This window comes from Cavia porcellus, unplaced genomic scaffold (genome assembly GCF_034190915.1).
Source record: "Cavia porcellus strain 051 isolate PalLab524CR breed Dunkin Hartley unplaced genomic scaffold, mCavPor4.1 scaffold_7, whole genome shotgun sequence".
Classification (NCBI taxonomy): domain Eukaryota; kingdom Metazoa; phylum Chordata; class Mammalia; order Rodentia; family Caviidae; genus Cavia; species Cavia porcellus.
Window position 1 is genome coordinate 49,863,927 of NW_026947490.1, and position 21,503 is coordinate 49,885,429.

Sequence of the window (21,503 nt, forward strand, 5' to 3'; positions counted from 1 at the left end):
TATCTAACTAATTGGATTGTTTTTAAGTTCTCCTCTGGATGAATTATGAGCTTTCTTGACTTTGGTCAGGCTGCCTGGAGTCTATCCCAGCTCAGGCAGGTGCTGTGCCAACTTGCCTGGCATGTGCCTGTGCCAGCGGATTTTACTATTGACCCCTAGCTCTCCCTTGGAAATACCAAGCCTGGATCTCTGGAGAAGGCGCTGCCACTCATGTAGCTCTGAAAGGCTGGCTTTGTCCTGAGGAATGCCTGTCTCAGTGAAGCCTGATAAATAGCCAGCTCATTTCTCCTGTAAATTAAAATGAAAGAATCTCACCCTCTAGAAGTGACTTTACTTGTCTCTTCTCATCTTCCTCTTTCAAGCCTATTTAATGAATATTTATTTAAGACCTGAAACCTAGCTCTGTGCCAGGCACTATAATGGGAGACACAGAAGTAAAAGTTTGCAGTCCTTGCCCCCAAGGACCTAAGACTTCTTGGTAGAGGCAGTACATATGTACGTGAAAACATCAAAGAATTTATAAAATGAAACTCAGTTAAATGCCAAGTGAATTCTTAGTCTTCTGAAGTTGTTTTCAGAGACAACTTTGCATTTCAGCTTCTTTAACATTTCTTCTTTGTCCATGTTCCTTCATTAGCTCAATAAATATCAGGTAATTTTTACTGTTTGTCAGGCACTATGCTAGGCATGAGAGACAGGTTAAAATGTAGCCCTCTCCCAACTCACAGTTTAGTTGGAGAGGAGGAGATGGGAATGACAGTGCAAGGCAGTAGATGCAGGAATAAGACACCATGCAAACGGAGAGTGGAAGAGCTGCTTAGCTTCTAGGTTTAGGTTAAAACCTTGTTCATTTGTCTTCTATTCAAAACTGATTCTGGGTATTTTCCTTCTCTCTCTACTATGCGCATGACTGGGTGACTCCACCCCTTTTCTGACAACCTGCTTATCTTTAGTTTTGTGATTTTTTTTTTTTTTTTTTTGCGGTACCCACGGATTGAACTCATGACCTCGCACTTGCCAGGCAGGCGCTTATGCCACTGAACTAAATCTCTGGCCCCGTTTTGTGAAATTTTTTTTTATTCATCAGCCTCTGATGTTTTTTTTTGCTTTTCATCTTCTATTGGATTTTTGCTGTTTTTACTGTGATTTTGAAGCACCTCAGAGAGCTATTATTTTGCTTAATTTTCTCTGAATTATCTGTTTTCTTTCATAAAGAATAGCTGACAGCATGTGGGAGTTCTGTTTGCTTAAATTTGTTTGTTAGTCCTTTTTCTCTATTTCTGTTACCTCTTGAAGTTACTTTGAGTCACTAATTCACCACTGGTAACTTTGAGTTACAAATTCATTATTTTAATCCTTAAAAGTTTTTGGAAAGTGTCATTTTCCCCTCCCCTAGGCCACATCAGTGAATGGACCATGGCAAACAGGATGTTTCATAATATAAAATATTCTTCCAGATGTGCCCCCTCCACCGTAATAGTGCTTACATATTGCATTCTCTTTGAAGCTTTCTCAGGAACTCCAGAGTGCCCTGGGAGCTACTTCATGCAAAGCCACTGTTTTCTGAGGACCACAAGCTGCACAGGATTCACTAAGGGCCATGATTGCTGTTTTAGGAACATTCACCCAAGCCCAGGTGTAACAAATCCCAGTGCATGTGCCATCGAGGCTCTGGGAGAGCGTCCCTGTGATTTCTAGGACTGGACTATACATCTCATTGTGGTCGTGGCACGCACTTTTAAACTGCCTTGCTGGGCCATTCTGGTGATGTTAAGGCATCACCTTAACAGAGTTAAGGTGGGCTAGTTATGAGTTGGGCTAGTTATGAGCCCTGGACCAGTGTCACCTGTGGCTTTCTGATAGCCTGCTATTTGGTCTGTTCCTAAGATGCAAACATGAGACTATTGTTTCTAGCCAAGTCACCAGTCCAAGTGCCAGGTGCTGTGGTATGCTTGGAACTGCCCAGCTCCCTGGCCTGAGCTCTGACAGGCCCTTGAGCCTGTCATCCAGATGGTCTTCTGGCTGGATGGTCCCTTGGCCTGAGTCAGCCTAAGTCCTCAGTTAATACCCCTTTGGTTTAAGCAAAGATCATTATAATAATTACAAGACACTGTAACCTCCTTAGAGAACTTTTGTAAGTAGAGGAAAGGAAAAAAATGGTAACTCATAATCTTACAATTCTGCTAGCTTTTTGGAAAATTTCCATGAAGAGTTTTTCACGCACATATTCCTAGTGGAACTGCAGTTTGCCGGGGCCAGCCTGTCCAGCGGTCTGCCTGTGTGTCCAGCTTCTGCTGTGTGGGATGGTAAGTGCAGCTGGTGCAGGGCCTCACACATGCACTCCCTTCCCTGCGCCACCCTTCTCGCTCTTCTGGCCTCACTGCAGACCACTGACATCTGTTTGCATTCCTTTCCCTTTCCGCCAGTGCATTCCTGCTGCCTCCCCTGGTTGCTCCCTCACTGGTGGCTCCCTGAGCCACGTGTGTCCAATCCTGCTGCCCTCTCTGCTGGTGACCTCCTGTACTTCTTGTAGGCTAGGCCTGTCTGCCTCTAGAGAAATCCTTCTGTGTTCAAAAATGCTCCAAGGGAACGAACACAGAGTACGCCTGGGAGCGGTTTCATGGTTGGTGTGCACCTGCCTGTCCAGGCAGAATAGGTGCTGCTGACCAGGAAGCTTTAAGAACACCTTTGAAGTTAACTGTAGCAGACTCATTTCTTTTTTTTTTTTTTGCAGACTCATTTCTTATAGAGTGCTTTTTATATCTTACTTGGTGGCTTGCATTTTAGTCTTATCCCTGCCACTAAGTCCTGTTGTATGTGTTAGGCATGATGCTTTACATCTATGCTTTGGTTCATTCATTTGCACATGGGAATATAAACAAACTCACATGGTGTATCTGCAGAGAGATTCCTGTTGTAAGACAGGTGTGGTGGTGCATGCTTGAAGCTCAGAACTCAGAAGGCTGAGACATAAAAATTACAAGTTCAACGCCAGCCTGGGCAAAGTAGTAAGTTTAAGGCCAGCCTGGATTACAGAGTGAGACTGTTCAAAAAGAAATCCTATTAGAAATGTAAGAGAAAATTATTAAAATAGATATGGTATAACAGATATTTTAATAACATTGACTATAGAACTAGGCGGCCTGGATTGAAATCTTGGCTGTACTATAGCTAGCTGTGTGGCCTTAGGCAGGTTACTTAGCTCCTCTGTGTCTGGGCTTCCTCATTTCAAAGGGCTGAGACAGGGTAACAGTACTTTCTTTATAAGCTCATGGTTATGACAGCATTAATAAGTTAACATATGCTGCATATTGGAGCTTACTACTGTGGGGCTGTTATCATTGATGGAGGCCCTCTGTCATCAACCTTTCTCTGCAGTTTTGGGAAGGGGTCCCAAGTGACTGACTTGGAGGGAAGAGAGGTCATGTTCTGCCAGTTGAATGGCAGAACATACCAGGGTATACCCAAGCTTTGTGTCCTTTAGATGAAGAAGCCAAGGCTCAGGGGGGCAAATCTTGCAGACTTTTCTGACTCCAAATCCTTGCTCTCTTGGCTAAATCTGCGACTTCCCATTTGGGTCCTGGAGCACCCACTGGCATGTTCTAAAGAGTGTGGATTATTGGTGATGCCAAGGAGACAAAGCAAGCATGCGTGGTTGACTCACTGATGCCAGAGAAAAGGACATAACCTCCCACTTTAACTTCACAGATAGAATTAAACCCACACATGCACCTTTTTCTTTATGCCTGCCCCTTTGTATACATTTCCCTGTGGTTTAGTCAACCTTGGTTTCTCAAATTAACCTTTGGCTGCTCTGCTGCCTGGTTTACTGTGTGGTGTCAGCTTCCTTCCCACCCATAGCTGCAATGGGAGGAAGAATAATTATTGCCATAGGAACTTTCCTGTGAGCTCATTTATTTCTTAAAAACAGCCGTGAGGTAGGCAGTATTATCCTTCTGGTTGGAGGTGAACAAAATCACATCTTGCAGAGATGCACTAGTATCCATAAGGTGTCACAGCCAGGAAGTGGTGCAGTGAGATTTGAGCGTGGTCTTCTCATCCCTGGGAGCCCCAGTGACTCTGAGCTCATCAAAGCAGTTGTGCTTTTGACTGATTTATGATTTGAACTTGCACAGAAGACTGTGCTGAAGCAGTTCCAGATCTTTGAAAGTTTGGAAAACACTACTTTAAACGAAAGCATCTTTGATGACCTAAGATCTTTTTTGGGTTGATTGCAAAGTCACTTATCCTTACTGGGCCTCAGTAAGTCTCAATTTCTCCATCTTTGAAAGCAGGACTACACTATTAGCCTCAAGATCTCAGCCTCAAGGTCAGACTATTGAAAACAGTACTATAATTACTGTGCTTTTCGTTTTCTACCTGTTGGAAACCAAGCCTATCTGGTTTCATGCTGAGCAATCACAATAAGGATTAACACCTGTGGCTATAATTCTGCTGTTGCTCCCTCTCCCCAAGGATGGGTCCTGCAGGATTTGCCAGCAGGTCTCCTGAGACTAATTGGGAGGTCTTCAGGCCTATTCTCTAAGGGAGAGGACCACATATGTGTTTTTGCCTGTCAGTTGGAGAACCTCTCTCAGACCAGTATCTCTTGCTGAGTGGCCCTGGGTCCAGCCTGCTGCTCTGCCTTGTATCTAGATTCTAAGGGAGTAGAGTGGGTTGTCAGGGGTTCCATACCTGTGAAAATGGCTGAGAAAAATAAGGTAAAGAAGCAAGATTTATTTTGGCTCATGATTTCAGAGGTCTCAGTTCATGGTCTCTTGGCACCATTGTTTTTGACCCTGTGGTGAAGCACACATCTGATGGGGAGCATTCAGTGGCTTACCTCATGATGGACAGGGGGCAGAGAAAGAGTGAAGAAGCCAGAGGCTGGGGACAAAATGTACTTTTCATGAAATGGATAGTCTGACCTTGAGGCTGAGTTCTTGAGGCTAATAGTGTGGTCCTGCTTTCAAAGATGGAGAAATTGAGACTTACTGAGGCCCAGTAAGGATAAGTGACTTTGCAATCAACCCAAAAAAAGATTTTGGTGTGAGATTTGAGTGTGAGATTTTGAGTGTGAGATTTGAGTGTGGTCTTCTCATCCCTGGGAGCCCCAGTGACTCTGAGTTCATCAAAGCAGTTGTGCTTTTGACTGATTTATGATTTGAACTTGCACAGAAGACTGTGCTGAAGCAGTTCCAGATCTTTGAAAGTTTGGAAAACACTACTTTAAACGAAAGCATTTTGAGTGGTTTAAACACTACTTTAAACCACACTCAAATCTCACACTCAAAATGTGAAATTTGAGATAGGCCGTGAAATGTACTTTTCACGGCCTATCCGTGAGGACCGGCTTCCTTTAGCTAGGCCCCACTTCCCAGTTCCCTCCACTCTCAATAGACTAAGTTTTCGATGCGAGACTTTGGGGGACATTTAAGATCAAACCCTAACTTCTAGGCAGTTAACCCCTTCTAGATCCATCCATTGCCCTCTGAGGTTCATGTCACGTGCTTCAGAGGATAGCTGTAGTTCTGGGTACTCTGGCTTCCATCATGCTTCTGTAGCTACTTTGACACCCCACTTGCTGTCACTAGACCATTGCTGATGGCTTGGCTTAGCAGATTTTCAGTTATGGATTTTGGACTGTGTTAGGCCATTCAAACTCAACCCAGGGAGAAGGCATTGTGTCAGCCACTGTGCAAGTGAGGGATATCTTGTAATGCTTAGCACCTGGGACATTAAATTGCATCTGGAATCTTGACTCTGGCATTCATCATCTGTCCCTCCCTGAGCAAGGTCCTTAACCTTTCTACCCCTACTTCTTGTATAATGAAGACAAGGATACCCACTTCACTGGGTCACTGTGATCAATGACAAAGTATGTTAGGAGCTTTGGAAAGAGACTTGTACTCCACTGTTGCTTAGGAAAACTAGCTATTAGGAACAGTCAACTTTGAGGATATCAAAAATTGGACTTAAACCTCAGAAAAATCTTTTCATATTTTGGATAAGACTCTTGTTTCTATCTCTTTTCACTGCATGTGTGCTAAGAATCTGGTCCTTTTGCTTCTCCCTACCATACTCCCAGTACTGGGGACTGAATCAAGCCTTCTCACTAAACTACATCCCCAACCCTTTTCTGTTTTTTCATTTTTAAGGAGAGTCTTGCTAAAGCACCAGATTATGCAGGCTAAGGCTGAGCCTTCAGTCCTCTTGCCTCAGTTTCCCAGAGTGCTGGGATTACAGGCATGTGCCTTCATGCTCACTTTTTTTTGATTATGTATCCATTACCTGTTGCTCTAGCCAGATGCTACAGCTCAGGGCTCTGACTCTTCATTTATCCTTTAGGCTGTGTTTTCTCTTTCTTTCCCTGTCATCCTTCTCCACCAAAAAGAATCCTCTTCTCTTTAAAGGGTCACTGTGGCTGGCATCAGCAAGGAAACAGGTGGCACCAGTAATTATTCTTTCACATAACTGCTGGAGACCGTGTTAATCTTCAAAGCAGCTTGTCGGACCTGGTGGGAAGCACTGAGCCTGGAGCAGCAGCTCTGCAGGCTTCTAGCCTTCCAGGAAACTGCCTCTGGGAGGAGCGCTCTCAGAGGGTCTGGGTTCGAGGCTGTCTAATGTGATTCTCTTCACTTCATCTGATCTCGCCATTGCTTGAGGAAAAGATTAATGGCTCAGAATAGTGTTGCTGTAACTTCACCTTCCAGGAAGCAGCTTTTATTGGGGTGCCCCTGAGAAACAGTAAATACCAACACACTAAGTGAAAAAAATGTGTTTGTTTTATATGTGGACAGATGTAAGGGCAGGCCACACAACTAGGAAGCTTCTTCCTCCTCAAAACCTCTTCCTTCCCTTCTGTTCACTAGAATCTAAGGCACCTGCTGTGTGCTGGGCTTAGATCTAGGATTCTGCCACACAGAGCAAACATTTTCCTGGAAGAAGTGGGACACATTTGGACAATGTCCAGGGAACACAGGTGTCCACAACTCCATCCACATGGCCTTTTAGGTGTCTGTTTCCTAGACCTTCCTGTGTTGCCATGGCTGTTACTTTCCAACTGGGTTTAAATTTCTCACTGCTTGCTACCTTTAAGCAAACCTACACTTTCCCTACCCTGTTATCTGTTCTTAGAATATTAGGGCTAATGGGCAGGATGGGAGGATGCTGGTGTGATCCTCCACCTAAATATGTTTATCAGATAATGGATCTTGTTATCCATTATATGCTGGAGTAATGATCGGGGTTCTGAAAAAGGAAAACAAAACCTCTTTAAACACTGTTCTTACATTTTGGAGGTGGTGGTTAAGCTAATTGCATGGTGTTAACCTTTTCAGGAATTCACAGTGCAGGCCTACTGATTTCCTTCCTTCCTTTTCATTTCCTCTCTCCTTTTTTCCTTACTTTTGACTTTCCTTCTTACTTGTCTTTTCTTTCAACCTTACTCTTTCTCCTTTTTGAATTATAACTAGAATGTCTTGCTGGGGAAAAAAATCCAAATTGTTTAGACAAAGATTAAGTCTCTCTAAGAAGTTTCACACCACTAAGTGGGTAATCCTTCAATTCCCTTTTTTTTGGGAGGGGGCACATAGAACACACACAGGTTAAGATAGTGTTAGGGTTTAGAGCCTGGCTCCATAGCTCACTGACTTTTTGAGTCAGGGCAAATTACTAAATCTCTTTGAGTCTCACTTTCCCTAATTTTCAAGTGGAGAACATTAACTAGCTCAAAGTACTTTTAGCAGTTATTAAATTTAAAACCCCTGTCAGTATTATAATGTAGTGTTTGAAACATGGGTGTTCCATAAATATCAGCTACTAATTTTTAAAACAAAAATAAGATCATACTGTGTACGCTGCAGCTTTCTTTTTACTCAATGGTAAATTAGACACATTCTCTCATAATATATACAGGCACTCCATTCCTTTCTAATAGCTTCATATATTCTGATGAACAGATACTTTTGTTTTGGCAGTATTATGGTTAGAATTCAGGGATGGTCTACCCCTGAGTTTATCATTGAGCTACATTTCCAGGCCTTTTTATTTTTTATTTTGACTCAGGGTTTTGCTCAGTTGCTCATGCTGACCTCAAACTTGCGACCCTCCTGCCCTAACCTCCCAAGTAGCTGGAATTACTGGTGTGTACCAGGATATCTGACTGATGCATAGATAGAATTACCATTTACTCAGTCACTTTCCCATTGAATAACTGTGTCTTTAAAAAAATCTTTGCATTATAAAATATTATGATTAATACGCTCCCATCCCTGTTTGTACTTTTTGTGCTTTTTATAAGCCTTATTTTTGGACATAGAATGTCAGATGGGAGGGTGGGCCAATTTGGTCAGATATTATCAAACTGCTTTTGAAAAATTTCCATCAGGTTTCAGTTCCTCCAGCAACATGTGACAGTTGGAATGCATGTGGTTAATGTTCAGCTTAAGCAGCAGTTTAAGCATGGCAGTATGCAGTATCTAATGGAAGCCAGCATTATAAACTTATTCCTAGGGCACAGGCAGACATTTGAGAGACATTTTACCTGGCTGATGTTAACTAACTAAAGTGCTCTTGCTGTACTTGGATGTCCCTGCATTGTCAGATCCTCTACAGTATGAGGACCAAGTGGCATCTTTGTGATTCATTTATATACCAGCAGTACATATTGGTGCATGCATCTTTTGTCAAGCAGAGGTTATTTTTGGTTTGAGTTTTTAAAAATTCGATAAATTTTACTTTGAATCGTCAGGTGCTAAATCTGCCTCAATTGTGATTTGCATTATTAAATATAACTTATGAACCAGAATGGTCCGTGACCACACAGGTGGCCTGTTGCATTTGCTACCGGCTGGTTATAAATTTGTATTATGTTTTACTTCTTTGTAGAGTTCGTGTTTTATGTTAATCATGATGAGAACACATTTTGCATTGTTCTGAAAAGAACTGAAGCTGCTGAAAGAATAATGAGAAACAGCATACAGTTTTTAGCATGGTTTTTGCGTGCTTTGTGAAGCAAGGTTAAGGTCAGGAGAGTTGATTAGATCATGAGACAGTGGAATAAAATGGCAGTGATGTTGTCCATTTGCACATAGATAATACGATTCCTTTATCATTTTGTTATTGGAGAACTGTGAATAGACTCACCAATTGCTACTTAGCTCCTTTATTCGTCATAACATCACCATAGTTTTCTGTTAGAAGACTTCAGCGTTTTGTTCAGGATGTTCAACGTACACCATCTGAACTTTCTGAGAAAATGCTTCTGAGCCAGCATGTACACATTTTGTACTCTCAGCACTTGGGAGGCTAAGGTAGGATCACTAGAGTTTAGGGTTTGATACTAGCCTAGGCGACATACTAAGACTTCATTTCAAATATTTAAAAAAGAAAAGAAAATGGCTCTAAAATTAAAACCAAAACAGTTGTGATTATTTCTATTACGTGTAAGAGTTGCATTAAAAACGAAACAAAATAAAACAATACACTTCCTTTAGAGTAGAGAGAGGGTTCTTATGGAATTCTTTCCTCTCAGCTTAAAGGGTTAGTTTGTAGATCTACATCTCTAAACCCATGCCTCCCTTTCCCCAACTTTTTTAGGGTGTTGCTTTGAAAAAGCAGAGAAACTCAGTTGAAGACTGGAATACAACTAAGAACTTTCCTGTGATTTTTTTTTTTTTTTTTTGAAGTGGCCACGGTATAGATTTCATAGTGTCAGACAGTGACTGCAGTCCGGGCTGGAGCAGCAGGAGCATAGGAAAGGTAACTGAGAAGGCTGCTGGAGTTGGGCTGTACTGAGTGTTCGAAGGGAGCTCCGAAGGGGCTGGGATCCCAAAGACAAGTAGTAGAAAAAACTTCTGTAACATATGGTATGAGACTGGGATTCACTTAAACTGTGATTAAGAGATTCGTAAGAATAAAATCTCAATTTTACTTATAATTTTTTTCCCACCAACTATTTTCTCTTACTCATGTTTTAATACTTTTAACTTTGTAGGCAGAATATAGGAAATTATTGAAATTTATAATCATGTACCCTGCAATTTAGACCACTTGCGATCTCTGGTAACAGTAGAGTGGATTTGGAGGAAAACAAAAAAAATGCAAGGAAGCCTAAGATGACAAAGTGGGGATGAGCACCTCAGGACTGTACTACGAGGGTGATCATAATATATACTAAAAGCTTAAATGAAATACTTTATTATAGAAAAGATACATTGCCATTCTTCCCCCTCAAAATACCCTTGCTTCAGACATAATTATGCAATCATTCTTGCCACTTTCTGTGAATCCCTTTTGTGTTTTTACGAGGTGTGATCAAGGTTACCTTGAATATTTTTGCTGAATGGAATGACAGTGTCTGAAAATGTCCTCAGCCACATTATTGATCAGATCTGGAGCTGTGCAATCTCTGGCTCGTCCCCAAGTCTAAATGACCACGACAAGTAAGCATTCTTAATTGATTCAGGACTTTGAGGTAGCCACAACAACACAACTAGTAAGACACTCAGGAAAGAGCACTTTAGAACTGCTACAGAAAGTGGCAAGAAGGATGGGATCACTGTGTTTGGAGCAAAGGGTAATAGATTGAAGGGGATTAATAGCAGTGTGTTTTTTGTTGTACTAAATTTTTAAAAACTTAAACATACAGGGGGCTGGGCATTTAGCTCAGTGGCATAAGTGCCTGCTTTACAAGCAGGCAGTCATGAGTTCAATTCGTGGTACCAATAGAAAAAAAAAACTTAAAACATTCACTGTATTTCTTGATTATATCTTGAACATTATAAAATAGGATATGCAAGATTTGTTTCTGATCAAAAGAGTATCCTGGGCCTCCTGACAAGTAACTCTGAAGGAAGTTATTTGTCACTCTGCTAAGGGCAATCTTCAAGTCAGTTTTAGGAAGTTTATGTAAATAATGATTTTAATTTGTACTAGGTGGCACTTTGCATTCACAGGTTTAAAGCTGATAGAGTCATTAACTTGTAATTAGCAAATTTTGCAGTTTTAACACTTTTCATTTAAGAACTCAGAGTATTTTTGGGCAAGGAAAAAAAGGATAGAACTTCTTTAGTCCACAAAAGACAGATGGGGAGGCTTGGGACGTATGCCTGGAAACTCTGGGAAGTAAGGCAAAGATGATTCCATGGTATTGTTCACTCTCCAACACCTATTTATTTTGTTTGTATAATCAAGGCATTGATTGTTTTTCTAGGATTGAAATGCATTCTGGTAGTTCCTTCCTATTTCTGATGTTCAAAAATTCTTCATTACTTTGGCAATGAACGTTCATTATTTCATTGCATTGGTAAGGATAGTAAACTTTTTTGGATAGAGGAGATCAAAGCTGTCACTAAAATCCTAGGGCATTGTTTGGCTTTTAGGGTGGTAGAGGGCCTTAGAATTGGAAACTATGAGTCAGAAAATGACAACTGCCATGCTGGGTGCCAGTGAGTGTAGCACTAACAGGAGTAAGCCTTGTGATTCAGAGCTTGGCTTTCATGATAAGAAATTTGCTGGGCATGATGGCATATATTGTAATCTTAGCATTCTGAGAGGCTGAGACAGGCAATCTCAAGTTTGAGCCCAACCTGGGAAGCTTAGTGGCTTAGTGTGACCCTGTACAAAACAAAAATAGAAATAAAGTTAGGGATGTAGGTTAGTGTAAAGGCCTGGTTCAATCATCAGTACCCCCCCCCCCACACACACAAAAGTACTAGTCATGAAGGCAGAGGATGCCCTGAACCCATTGCCTGAACCTGATTTTACTCAGAATTACTTTGGCAGAGGGTAAAAGAAGATAGGGAGGACTTCTGTTATTTGCTTTGCTGCGAGAAAATTGACAAGAATCTTCCTGTTTTGGCTAAAATTAACGCTGTTTCTATAGTGGGACCCCAAGTTTAGAACCAGGACCCTAGAGAATCTTGAATAGGGGAAGTTGGCCTCCAAAAAGAAGCATCTCAATACAAAGAATTCATCTAATATTTTTCCTGGGAAATTATTCTGCCCAGTGATCCAGTGATACTGGATTTGAGACTCAGAAGCTGAAAGGACTCCCTGAAGTCTAACTGTTTCATTTTGGGCCAATCTGAGACTCCAGTGATAAAGATCAGCCCAAACCTTAGTTTTTTCCAACTAGGTCCCTTACTGGTGTGATCACACCCCCTATTTTGGGGAGGCTGTGGAAGGCTTATTGGTATTGGTTGTCCATATCCCATTACATTAAAGTTTTCTCCCTGTCATATATCCAGATAATCCAGGTTACAGCTGCTAGTCTGCTAATCCCTGCTGCTTTGGCCACTCAGAAGGGTGGAAGTTTTGGAATCCAGTTTCAGAGCAGTGTCTCCCTTCCTCTCTGCCCTCCCTGCTGGCCCCATCCTGGGATTATTAATATGCCTCTGGTTGGGACAGAATAGGCTCTCTCCTTTAGCCATAGATTACTAACAACCCGGACTATTTCCTTTCCATGAAATTAAATGAATTGGTTAAATTTATTTTCTGATTAGAAATTAGTAACTTTTTTATTAAGTTTGTTGTAATTTTTATGCAATTAAGTTTATTACATTTTAGGTATACATAACGATCATATTCATCACAGGCAATTTGTACCTGTACATGATATAACTTGATTCTTTTTCCCATTCCCCTACCTTCCCTTCAACCACTCCTCTTCTCCTTATCTACAAAACTTTTGTTTCCTTCTTTTCTCATTTTTTTTCTTTTTCCTTCCTTCCTTTCTCCTGTACCCTCTCTGGTTCCCCTTCTCATTTGAACATTTTCTTCCTATTTCACAGTATCTGCTACACATTTTGGTTCTTAACAGAAATGAGTAACATTCTAGAGGAAATGGAAAAACTAAAACCAAATGAAAATATTTTTGCTCATATTGGATATTCATTTAAGAAATGTTTGTTGAGTACCTGCTCTGATGCTAGGTCCTGAGGCTCTAAATACTAAATGAAGTGGAGCAGCAGTAAGTGTGAATTTGTAAGCAAAGGCAGGGTGTAGAAAAGTGGTAATGGAAATGTCTTAGAGTACCCTGTGTAGATTTTCTGTGGATGTTCTATGAAACCGTTATTAACTTTAAATCTTCAGTTTTTCTAAGTACAGGTTGAATGTCCCTCAATCTAATATGCTCTGAGATGCTCCAAAATGGTTTCAGATTTTAGAACATTTTGGATATCAAGACTTTTGGATTGGGGATGCATGATCAGTAAAGTCCATGCAAATATCCTAAACTTCAAAGAACTCTAACATTTGAAACACTTCTGTTTCTTAGCATTGCAGGCAAGGAATATTCCACCTGTATTTACTTTCATCCATGGGCCCATTCAGCTCACCTTCCTGCCTTTGGGCTGTGTTTCCTCTTAACCTCTGCTGCTGAGAGGGCAAGTGATAAGTACCCCCATTAGCACTTGCTGTCTTCCTAAGCTAGTGTTAGAGCCTCCAGGAGCTCTTACTTTGTCCACTCTTTACTAGCCCCTTGATGATTGGCCCTGCACTCTCTTCTTACTCCTCTTTCTCCAGTGTGCCAGTAGCTTATTTTTGATCTCCAAAGGGCCAATTTGCCTGGAGATGGGGAGGGCAGGGCCTTCATGCTGCTGAAATTATAGCATTCATTCCCCTTTGGGTTGCAAGCTTAAAGAAAAAGCATCCTGGACCATAACAAATACATGATTGTAGAAAATGTGCTTAAAATACTTAAGCAAAAGAATCTACATAAATATGTATATAAATGATATATAAAACCACCCCTAATCCTTAACATGCAGAGTTATCACTGTTAATATTCATGGGTTATATTTTCTAGTCTTTTCCCCTGATGTCTGTTATATAATGTAGCTATCTCTCCATAAAAATATAATTATAAGTTTTTAAAAGCATACAAGCTTTTTAGTATTTAAATAGGCCATATTAACAATTCCTGGCAGAATTCATGTGGATATAGTAGAGCCAGCACATTCAAAATCATCTCTCCTCTGTTCTAAACAGATAGGAACAAGTTTCTAAAAAGAATCGTAACTCAATTAAAAATTAAGGGGGAAGTTTTGGGAGCCAGGAAAGTAGAAGGGTAAGGGTTTACAGCAAAACCTGTGAAGGGTTGCATGCATCTGGTGCGTAGCAGAAGACCAGAACCGGGCTTGGAGCTTGTGCTGGGACCATACTCCTATTCGGTGGATTGGTCATTCAGTCCTACTTGGAGGTGGGTGGATGTCTTGTGGCCCAGGAAGGAAAGGAGATGGTAGGAACCAGAATACTATCTAGTGTCTCATTGTGCATCCTTGAAACAATCCTAAAAAGCTACGTTAGAACCTTGTTCAGAGAAACTTGTACAGAAGTTCAGTTGGGAAGCTCTGATATATAATTAGACACCATTTCTTGGATTCCTGGTGATTATTTTCAGGCTAGTGCATCATACTAATCCTTCTGAGCAGTGCACTATAAGAGCATACATATGCATATCTTAGGTGCGAAAATGGAAATGAAATGAACTCCGTTTAGAGGATGCTGCAACAGTGAGACTAAGAAGGCACGGATACCGAAGAGGAGGGACGTACAGAAAAGTGAGCCTGGCAGGAGGCGCCTCCTTCCCCTTCTGAGTAATTCCCAATATCAAAACGGCAGTGAAGAACCCAAATAGTTGCACTGAGCTTTCAGTTAGTTGTCTCTCAGAACTGAGGAGAAGGAAATTGGAGTTGAGGGACGTGAAGGAGGTGGGGCTTGTGTAAACACCTATAGCTTTTAATTTGAACTGCCAAAAGGTTCTAACTTGGGAGTAAGGACAAACTAAAAATACACCAGCACTTAGCATAGCTGACACTGACTTCTAATCAACTCAATGGATCAAAGTTCTTTTTCTCCACCTCATGTGCCTGCCAAAAGCAAACAGAAGGATGTTCTGGAGAAAGATGACATCATTTATAGTCTCAAATGAACTTTGCCATGATTCATATGCAATGTCTGATATTCAGTCACTTATCACCAGACAATCAAGAAGGTAAAACCAAATGCTGGAGAAACGAGACAAAACAGATGAAAGAAGTAGAACTGCACAGGAGCTTCATGAACTAAAGTTACTAGACACGGGCTTTAACTGTGATTAGTAAATTTGAAGGAAATAAGGTGGAGAATTTTGGCAGAGAACTGGAATTATTAAAAGGAGTCAAATGGAAATTCTACAGCTAAAATTTCCTGAGGACAGGTGATATCTTACTGCCCTATTAGATGTCAGAATTGGGGTGAAGCTGGAGTCCGGGGCCATGATCCTGTCTTATGAAGTAGTGCTGCCTCTTTGTTGAGGATTATCTCCCGAAAGGGACAGCCTGCGTGTGGCTCAGGAGGGAAACAGAAGCGGGTGTAGGAGTAGGGGCTGGGAAGGTCCAGTGGTTCCTCCAGTTATGATTGGAGTTACAACTGGAATTTTAGTTTTACCTTATGACCAAAGTCTTGAGTTACGACCTGAATGCCAGCCACTTGTGTTTCCAGGTGGCCAGACACATATTAAGCTCTTACAGAGTTCTGAAAGGAACCTTACAGTATCCTTTCCTGCATGGAGTTAATTAGGAAATCCTGGGCCAGTGTCTGTCTAAGGACACTGAGATCTGCCTGTGTACAAGAGAGAGACTTTGAAGGTTGTACAGAGGAGCCTGAGCCTTAAGTTGACAACTTAAGTTACAACCAGCCCTTGGGTACGAATTGAGTTGGTAAATCAAGGGTCCAATGTATTGTCTTGAATTACTGATTGAGAGTGGATGCTTTGGTTAATAAAACATTGAATAAGTACCTAGAGGGGAAAGAGGGAACTCTAGAATAGGGAGAAGGGCTCTAAGGAAGACAAAGTGTTAAGCCAAGGGTGTAGCTCAGTGGTAGAGTGCGTGCCTAGCATATATGAAACCCTGGCTGAAATCCCGAGCACTGCCACATCTCCAAAAAAGAGAGGGGAAGAAAATATTACAAAAATTCTTCTCTCATATTTTCCCAGGGCAAATAGGAGCTTACTCATGATGATGTACCTGCCTCTTTTATTTTTAAATTGTTTAATTATAGGGATTTATAAGATCCTATATTTTTATTTGCTAGGTTGTTAGGTTGTTAAAGCTAGAGTTTCTGTTTCCCATTTCTCTTTTTCACATGTGACCTTTCCATCCTCAACAACAGCCTGTCCCCGACCTAGGGCATTGCCCTTTCATCAGAGGAGCTAAAGTCAATATTTGTGGAATTAATGGCAGAAGATAGAGTTCTTGACTGACTCATCAATTTGACTTCATAAAGTGCTTCTGCAGTGATAATTCCAGACTAGTAACAGTGCACATGTCTGCTTTTGGGAACTGGAAAATGGAGAGGAGGAGCAGTAGTCCTCAAAAAGAAGAACAGTAAGAAACAAAGGTTATGTTGCTGCTTCTCAAAGCCTCTCTCATGCTCCTTTGGCAGCTTACCTTCCCTCATTACTAATTGAGTTCTAGTCAGGTGACAGAAACCATAGCTATATCTTGAAGGAAAATTTAGTATAAAGATTTAGTATAGAATTATTAACTAGTAAAGAATGAGGAACTTTAAATTACACAAGATGCTCTGGTTTGGAACTGTTCTCAAAGACCCCTGTGTTAAAGACTTGTTTGCCAGTTTAGCCTTCTTGGAATGTTTAGGAGATGGGGTCTATTAGAGCAAAGTTGGGCTATGAAGCTGTGATTTTGAAGGAGCTAATGAAGCCTGGCCTTTAAGGTCTCTCTTTGTTTTTGTTTCAACCATGAGTTGGAACAGGCCTATTCTACAACCCGTCCCCACTGATACTCCGTGCCATGGGAGGCCCAAAGCAACAAAGCCAAAAGACCATGGATGGACGCTCCTGAAACCATGAACTTTTTCCCTTAGTATGTTGTCTCAGGTGCAGTATTTTGCACCATAAAGGAAAGCTGACTAACATGCAAGTATAGCATAACCACCTCTATCTCTAGGGCTTCAGAAGAGTCATCAAGGAAGGAGAAAAAGGAGGGTGCCCTGATGCTGAGAGGCAGGGCTCCTTGTAGTGTGAATGCCTGGCTGCCCCGGATGGTATGAAAGTTGCTGGACTTCTAGCAAAGCTGGTTGGAGGGGTGTGTACCTTAGGATCTCCCCTGTGCCATCAGCTAGGAAGTTGCCTGCTGTGCAATAGAAGCCAGGACAAAAGCTCTGGAAGCAAAACTTGCAGTGTCCTTTCAGCACCCTTGGTTGACAAGACCTGATGTCCGGCCAGCTGGCAGTAGAGGAGTGCTGAGAGCCACTTGTCCCTTAGAAATCTCATGCCAGCCACATAATTAATTTCTGAATTTTGAATAGCTATATTAAAAAGCTAGATAACCAAATAGTAAAATGCAACCTAAAATTTACCTTCTTAAACCCTTTTTAAGATCAGTACAGTTCAGTAGTTTCTAGGTAGCAAGTCTCCAAAACCTTTTCATCTTTCAGATCTGATACTGACCTTTTCCCTCTTCCCAACCACAGCCTGCCACCATCCTATACCATGTTTCTATGCAGTTAAATATTCTAGGCATCTCATATAAGTGGAGTCATACAGTGTTTGTCTTGATGTGACTGCCGTATTTCGCTTAGTGTTTTATTCTTGTCCTACAACGTCTTTCTTTTAAAGGCTAACTGGTACTCCATTGCATGAAACACATTTTGTGAAATGTTTATCTGTCAAGTGACAATGTGGTCACTTCCACTGTTGATCTTTTGGGAATAAGGCTACTCTGAATATGGGTCTACAAATATTTCTTTAAAATGCTGCTTCCAAAGCCAGGCATGGTGGTGCACATCTGTGATCCCAGCACGTGAGGCAGGAGCATCACCCTGAGTTGAGTTTGAGCTGAGCCTGGCCTATATAGTGAGTTATAGTGAAACCCAGTCTCAAAAAGCCAAAAAAAAAAAAACAAAACCCAAATCATGAAACTCCTTCCCAGCTCTGCTGTATATATAATAATTTTATTTCTAATGTTTTGAGAAGCCACCATACTGTTTTCCACAGCAGGCTCACCATTTTACATTCTTAGCCAGTTTCTCTATGTTTGCCAACATTTGTTATTTTTTTTTTAATTCTGACCTCCATAACGACAGTAAGTGATCCTTCACTGTAGTTTTTCTTTTGATTTTTTGATTAATAGTAATGATCTTGTCAAATCCTTCTAGGCCACTTATAATATCATCACTGGAGAAATGTCTATTTAAATTCTTTGCCAGTTTTTAATTGGCTTATTTTCTTATTGATCTGTAGTTCTTTATAAATATCCTGGACTTTTACTTTTTTACATGAGTAACTATTTTCTTTCACCCAGTATGAGAGAGGCCTTTTCACTCTACCACGTCCTTTGAAATGCAGAGAAGTTTTTAAAGTTGATGTGGTCCAGTTTATCTATTTTATTTTTTGTTTTTTGCTCTCATTTCAATAGTGTATTGAGCCTAATATATTCAAAACAAAGCAGGGCAAAGCACATATTTGAAACTGAGAGGCAATAAATTGATAACTGGCAGAGGATTATAGTAATTATATGGCCATGTAATGGATATTACATATAATTAAACTGATGTTCAAAAAGTTGCAGGAATCTTGGTAAAAGACTTACATTAAATAGCAGCCTGCAGAATTATGACTAGAATAACAACTTTGTAACAGTAATAAAACTCCAAGTGGAAACATAAGTATTGAAGAAGATAGAAAGGAAATACACAACAATATGGATAACGATCATCTTGGGGGAGTGGTAACAGGCAGTTTTGGTTTCTTGTAGTGCCATTTATAGATTTTCAAATTATCTTTAATGAGCACACATTAACACACATGAGGCCCATGGTCTCACAGTGCAGAGGCTGTTGGGGATCAGGATTATAACACCTTGGGCCTCCGGATACTGCGTCCACAGGCAAAAGGATGGACCCCAGTATGCGCCCGAACATGGGTTTGTGAGATGCAAGCTCTTACCATTCTGAACTCGAAAAGACAGGACTAGGAATCCTCATGGAAGCAGCAACCCTAATCTCTCCGAGTTTTGGGGGATAAAAGCTAATGTTTGAAACTGCTTGGTTAGGGTTGTGATTGGCTTGCTCAGCACTGTTCATTTCCCTTCTTCCTCTCAGGGACCAGGGGATTAAAACACTATTATTGGAATTGATTTATTTTGCCTCTTATAAAAAGTATTTTATCCTCTCTCTCTTTCATAAAAAGCAGAGGTTCTTTTCAGTTTTCCTCAGGGAAGCCGAAGATGAGAGTGTTGTGCTTGTCTTTGGTGTTAAGGGCTGGTGGGGTGCTGGGGAGGAGGCGTGCTCAGGGCTCTGGACAGCTTGCTCCTTCTACGGCATTCTTTTCTGGGTTTCCAGTCTGTCTGTTTGCCTGCACTTCATGCTGTTTGCCCTAGAAAGGCTGAAAGTCTGTGAGACCAGTCCTGACTCTGCCTATAAAAATTCTTAAAAAGTAAATATTTATTCACTTCACTATGTACCAGACACTTCTCTGAGGCTCCTCCTAATAACCTCATCACATAGGGACACTTCTTTGCCCCATTTTCCACATGCGGGAGACTTGTGCACGGCTAACTTAGTGAACTTTTTTTTGGGGGGGGGGTCTTTTGTCTCTTTGAGACAGAGTTTCATTAGGCAGTTCAGGCTGACATTGAACTCACTTTGTAGCCCAGGCTGGCCTCAAACTCTGAAATGCTGGGATTACAGGCATGCACCACCATACCAGACTCTGCAATTGTCTCCTTTCCCCTCTTTTAAATTCTGTATTCAATAACGATTCTGAATATAGTAATCATCTATACCTGTCAGATCTTGAAACTATATGAAGGTGAACAAAAGATGGTTTCTGCCCCCAGGGAACTGAATGCCCACTGGGAAAGACCAACACCGTAGTAAGCTGAGGACACAAGGTGGAATGTGTTGAGGCTCCAGGAGCTGTGCAGTGCCCAGAAAGCATACTTCGCCCATGGAGGGGAGGATGTGTCATCCAGACCTTGAAAATGTGTATTGTTTTAATAGGTGGGGATGAGGAAAAGCTATCGGCTGAAGGAGCGGCACCTAGAGCAGGGAAAAGCAGAGTGTACGGTCCTTGGTGTGAATTAGTATCCTGCAGCGAGCTGTCTGGGAACAAGCATGGGTACAAGCAGGGAGGGTAGGAGGTCTCCATATTAGGCCTGTACTGTGGGAGGCATTGAGTGCTGGCCAACAAGGCTGTCTCTTCTCTCACAGGCAGTGGGAAAGTCGCTTGTTTTTGGATGAGGGAAAGGCAGTGTAAGAGCTGTGCTCCAGGATGTCTCCTTTGGTAGAATTTCTTGCCATGTAAAGTCAGTGAGACCATTTTGGCATCTTCTCTCTCCAAGCTGCCCACAGCTTCTAACTTCTAAATCTCTCCTAAATGAGACCTCTTGGTTCCTGTCTCTGCTTCCTGTATCATTTTAGGTTCCTATCCTTCCCAGCTCCCTCCTTTTCAAAGGTCACTGCCCTGCTCCCTGGGATGTTTTTACTCTAATCTCATAGACTCCCATCATGGGCGGAGTGGGTACTGTACAGTATTGGAGTCCATTCCAGAAAAGTCCTTTGTCATCCAACTTTCCCTGCAGGCTTACTGCTTTGTGATGTGAGTGGTGGCTGCTCCTCTGCATGGTGCCTCCTTCCTCTGCACCTTTGGGGACCCTCACTGTTGCTTCTACCTGCAAAAGGGTAACCAGGGCTTCGTCAAGGCTGAGCTGTCAAAGGCTGTTACTTGGAGGATGCTCAACCGTGCAGAAATGTCCCCCATGGGGAGATCAAAGCTCTGGTGTAGTTGTTTCTCTGCTTAATTGAAACCAGGCTTGTGTGCTTGCCAGTGTGATTTAAGGGAGTGGCGCAGTTACCAAAAAAGGTGATGGCGGTTTATTCTGGCATCCCATCTCTTAGTCTACATGGCACTGCTGGAGCACTGCTGCCTCCTCCACTCATGACATGAGCATGTTGGTGTTCACACCCTCTGCACATACACACGCATTTTTGTATGTGGTCAGATCACTTGCTGACACCTCATGGTTCATGGAAAAATAGAATCTGAGAACTGGGAGGTATATGAAGATCATCTTGTCCCATCCCTTTAAGATGAGAAACAAACAAGTGATGCCCTGAGAGTTGGTTAGGAGGGAGCAATAACTTTTCATGTCATTTCTGCAGTCCTAATTTGGAGTCGTGTTGTAAATGACACATATAAATTAGGTTTTTAGATTCTCATTCATTCACTCATTTGTTCATTCCAAAAAAATCAATTGATCAACTATGATTTAAAAAATCTTTGATTTCATCACTGATTTCCTTTTCACTTGGTTGCTTTCCACTTTTAACTCAGTAGCCCAAAGCAATTCTGCATTCTCTGTGTGGGTAGCTCACCAGCTTCCTAATGTTTTGGCCACTTAACTATGTTTTAGGCACAATGTTAACATTTTCCTCAGTGACAAATTCAAAAAGGTACTTTAATTAACTTTTATAAAGGCCTGAATATATGAATT

General features: G+C 41.5%; 1 protein-coding gene across 5 annotated transcripts in view; it reads left to right on the forward strand.

Moving 5' to 3' along the window:
• Positions 1-21,503, forward strand: part of CUNH1orf226 (chromosome unknown C1orf226 homolog) — a 281,545-nt gene that overhangs the window by 133,528 nt on the left and 126,514 nt on the right. For 2 of the 5 annotated variants that reach the window (XM_063253572.1, XM_063253573.1), the window contains exon 1: positions 2,286-2,306. The exons of the other annotated variants lie outside the window; for them this stretch is intronic. In XM_063253572.1, the coding sequence (XP_063109642.1) occupies positions 2,304-2,306 (3 nt within the window). In that variant the 5' untranslated portion in view covers positions 2,286-2,303. Of the gene's footprint in view, positions 1-2,285; positions 2,307-21,503 lie in introns of those variants that run through there. 5 annotated transcript variants of the gene reach the window in all.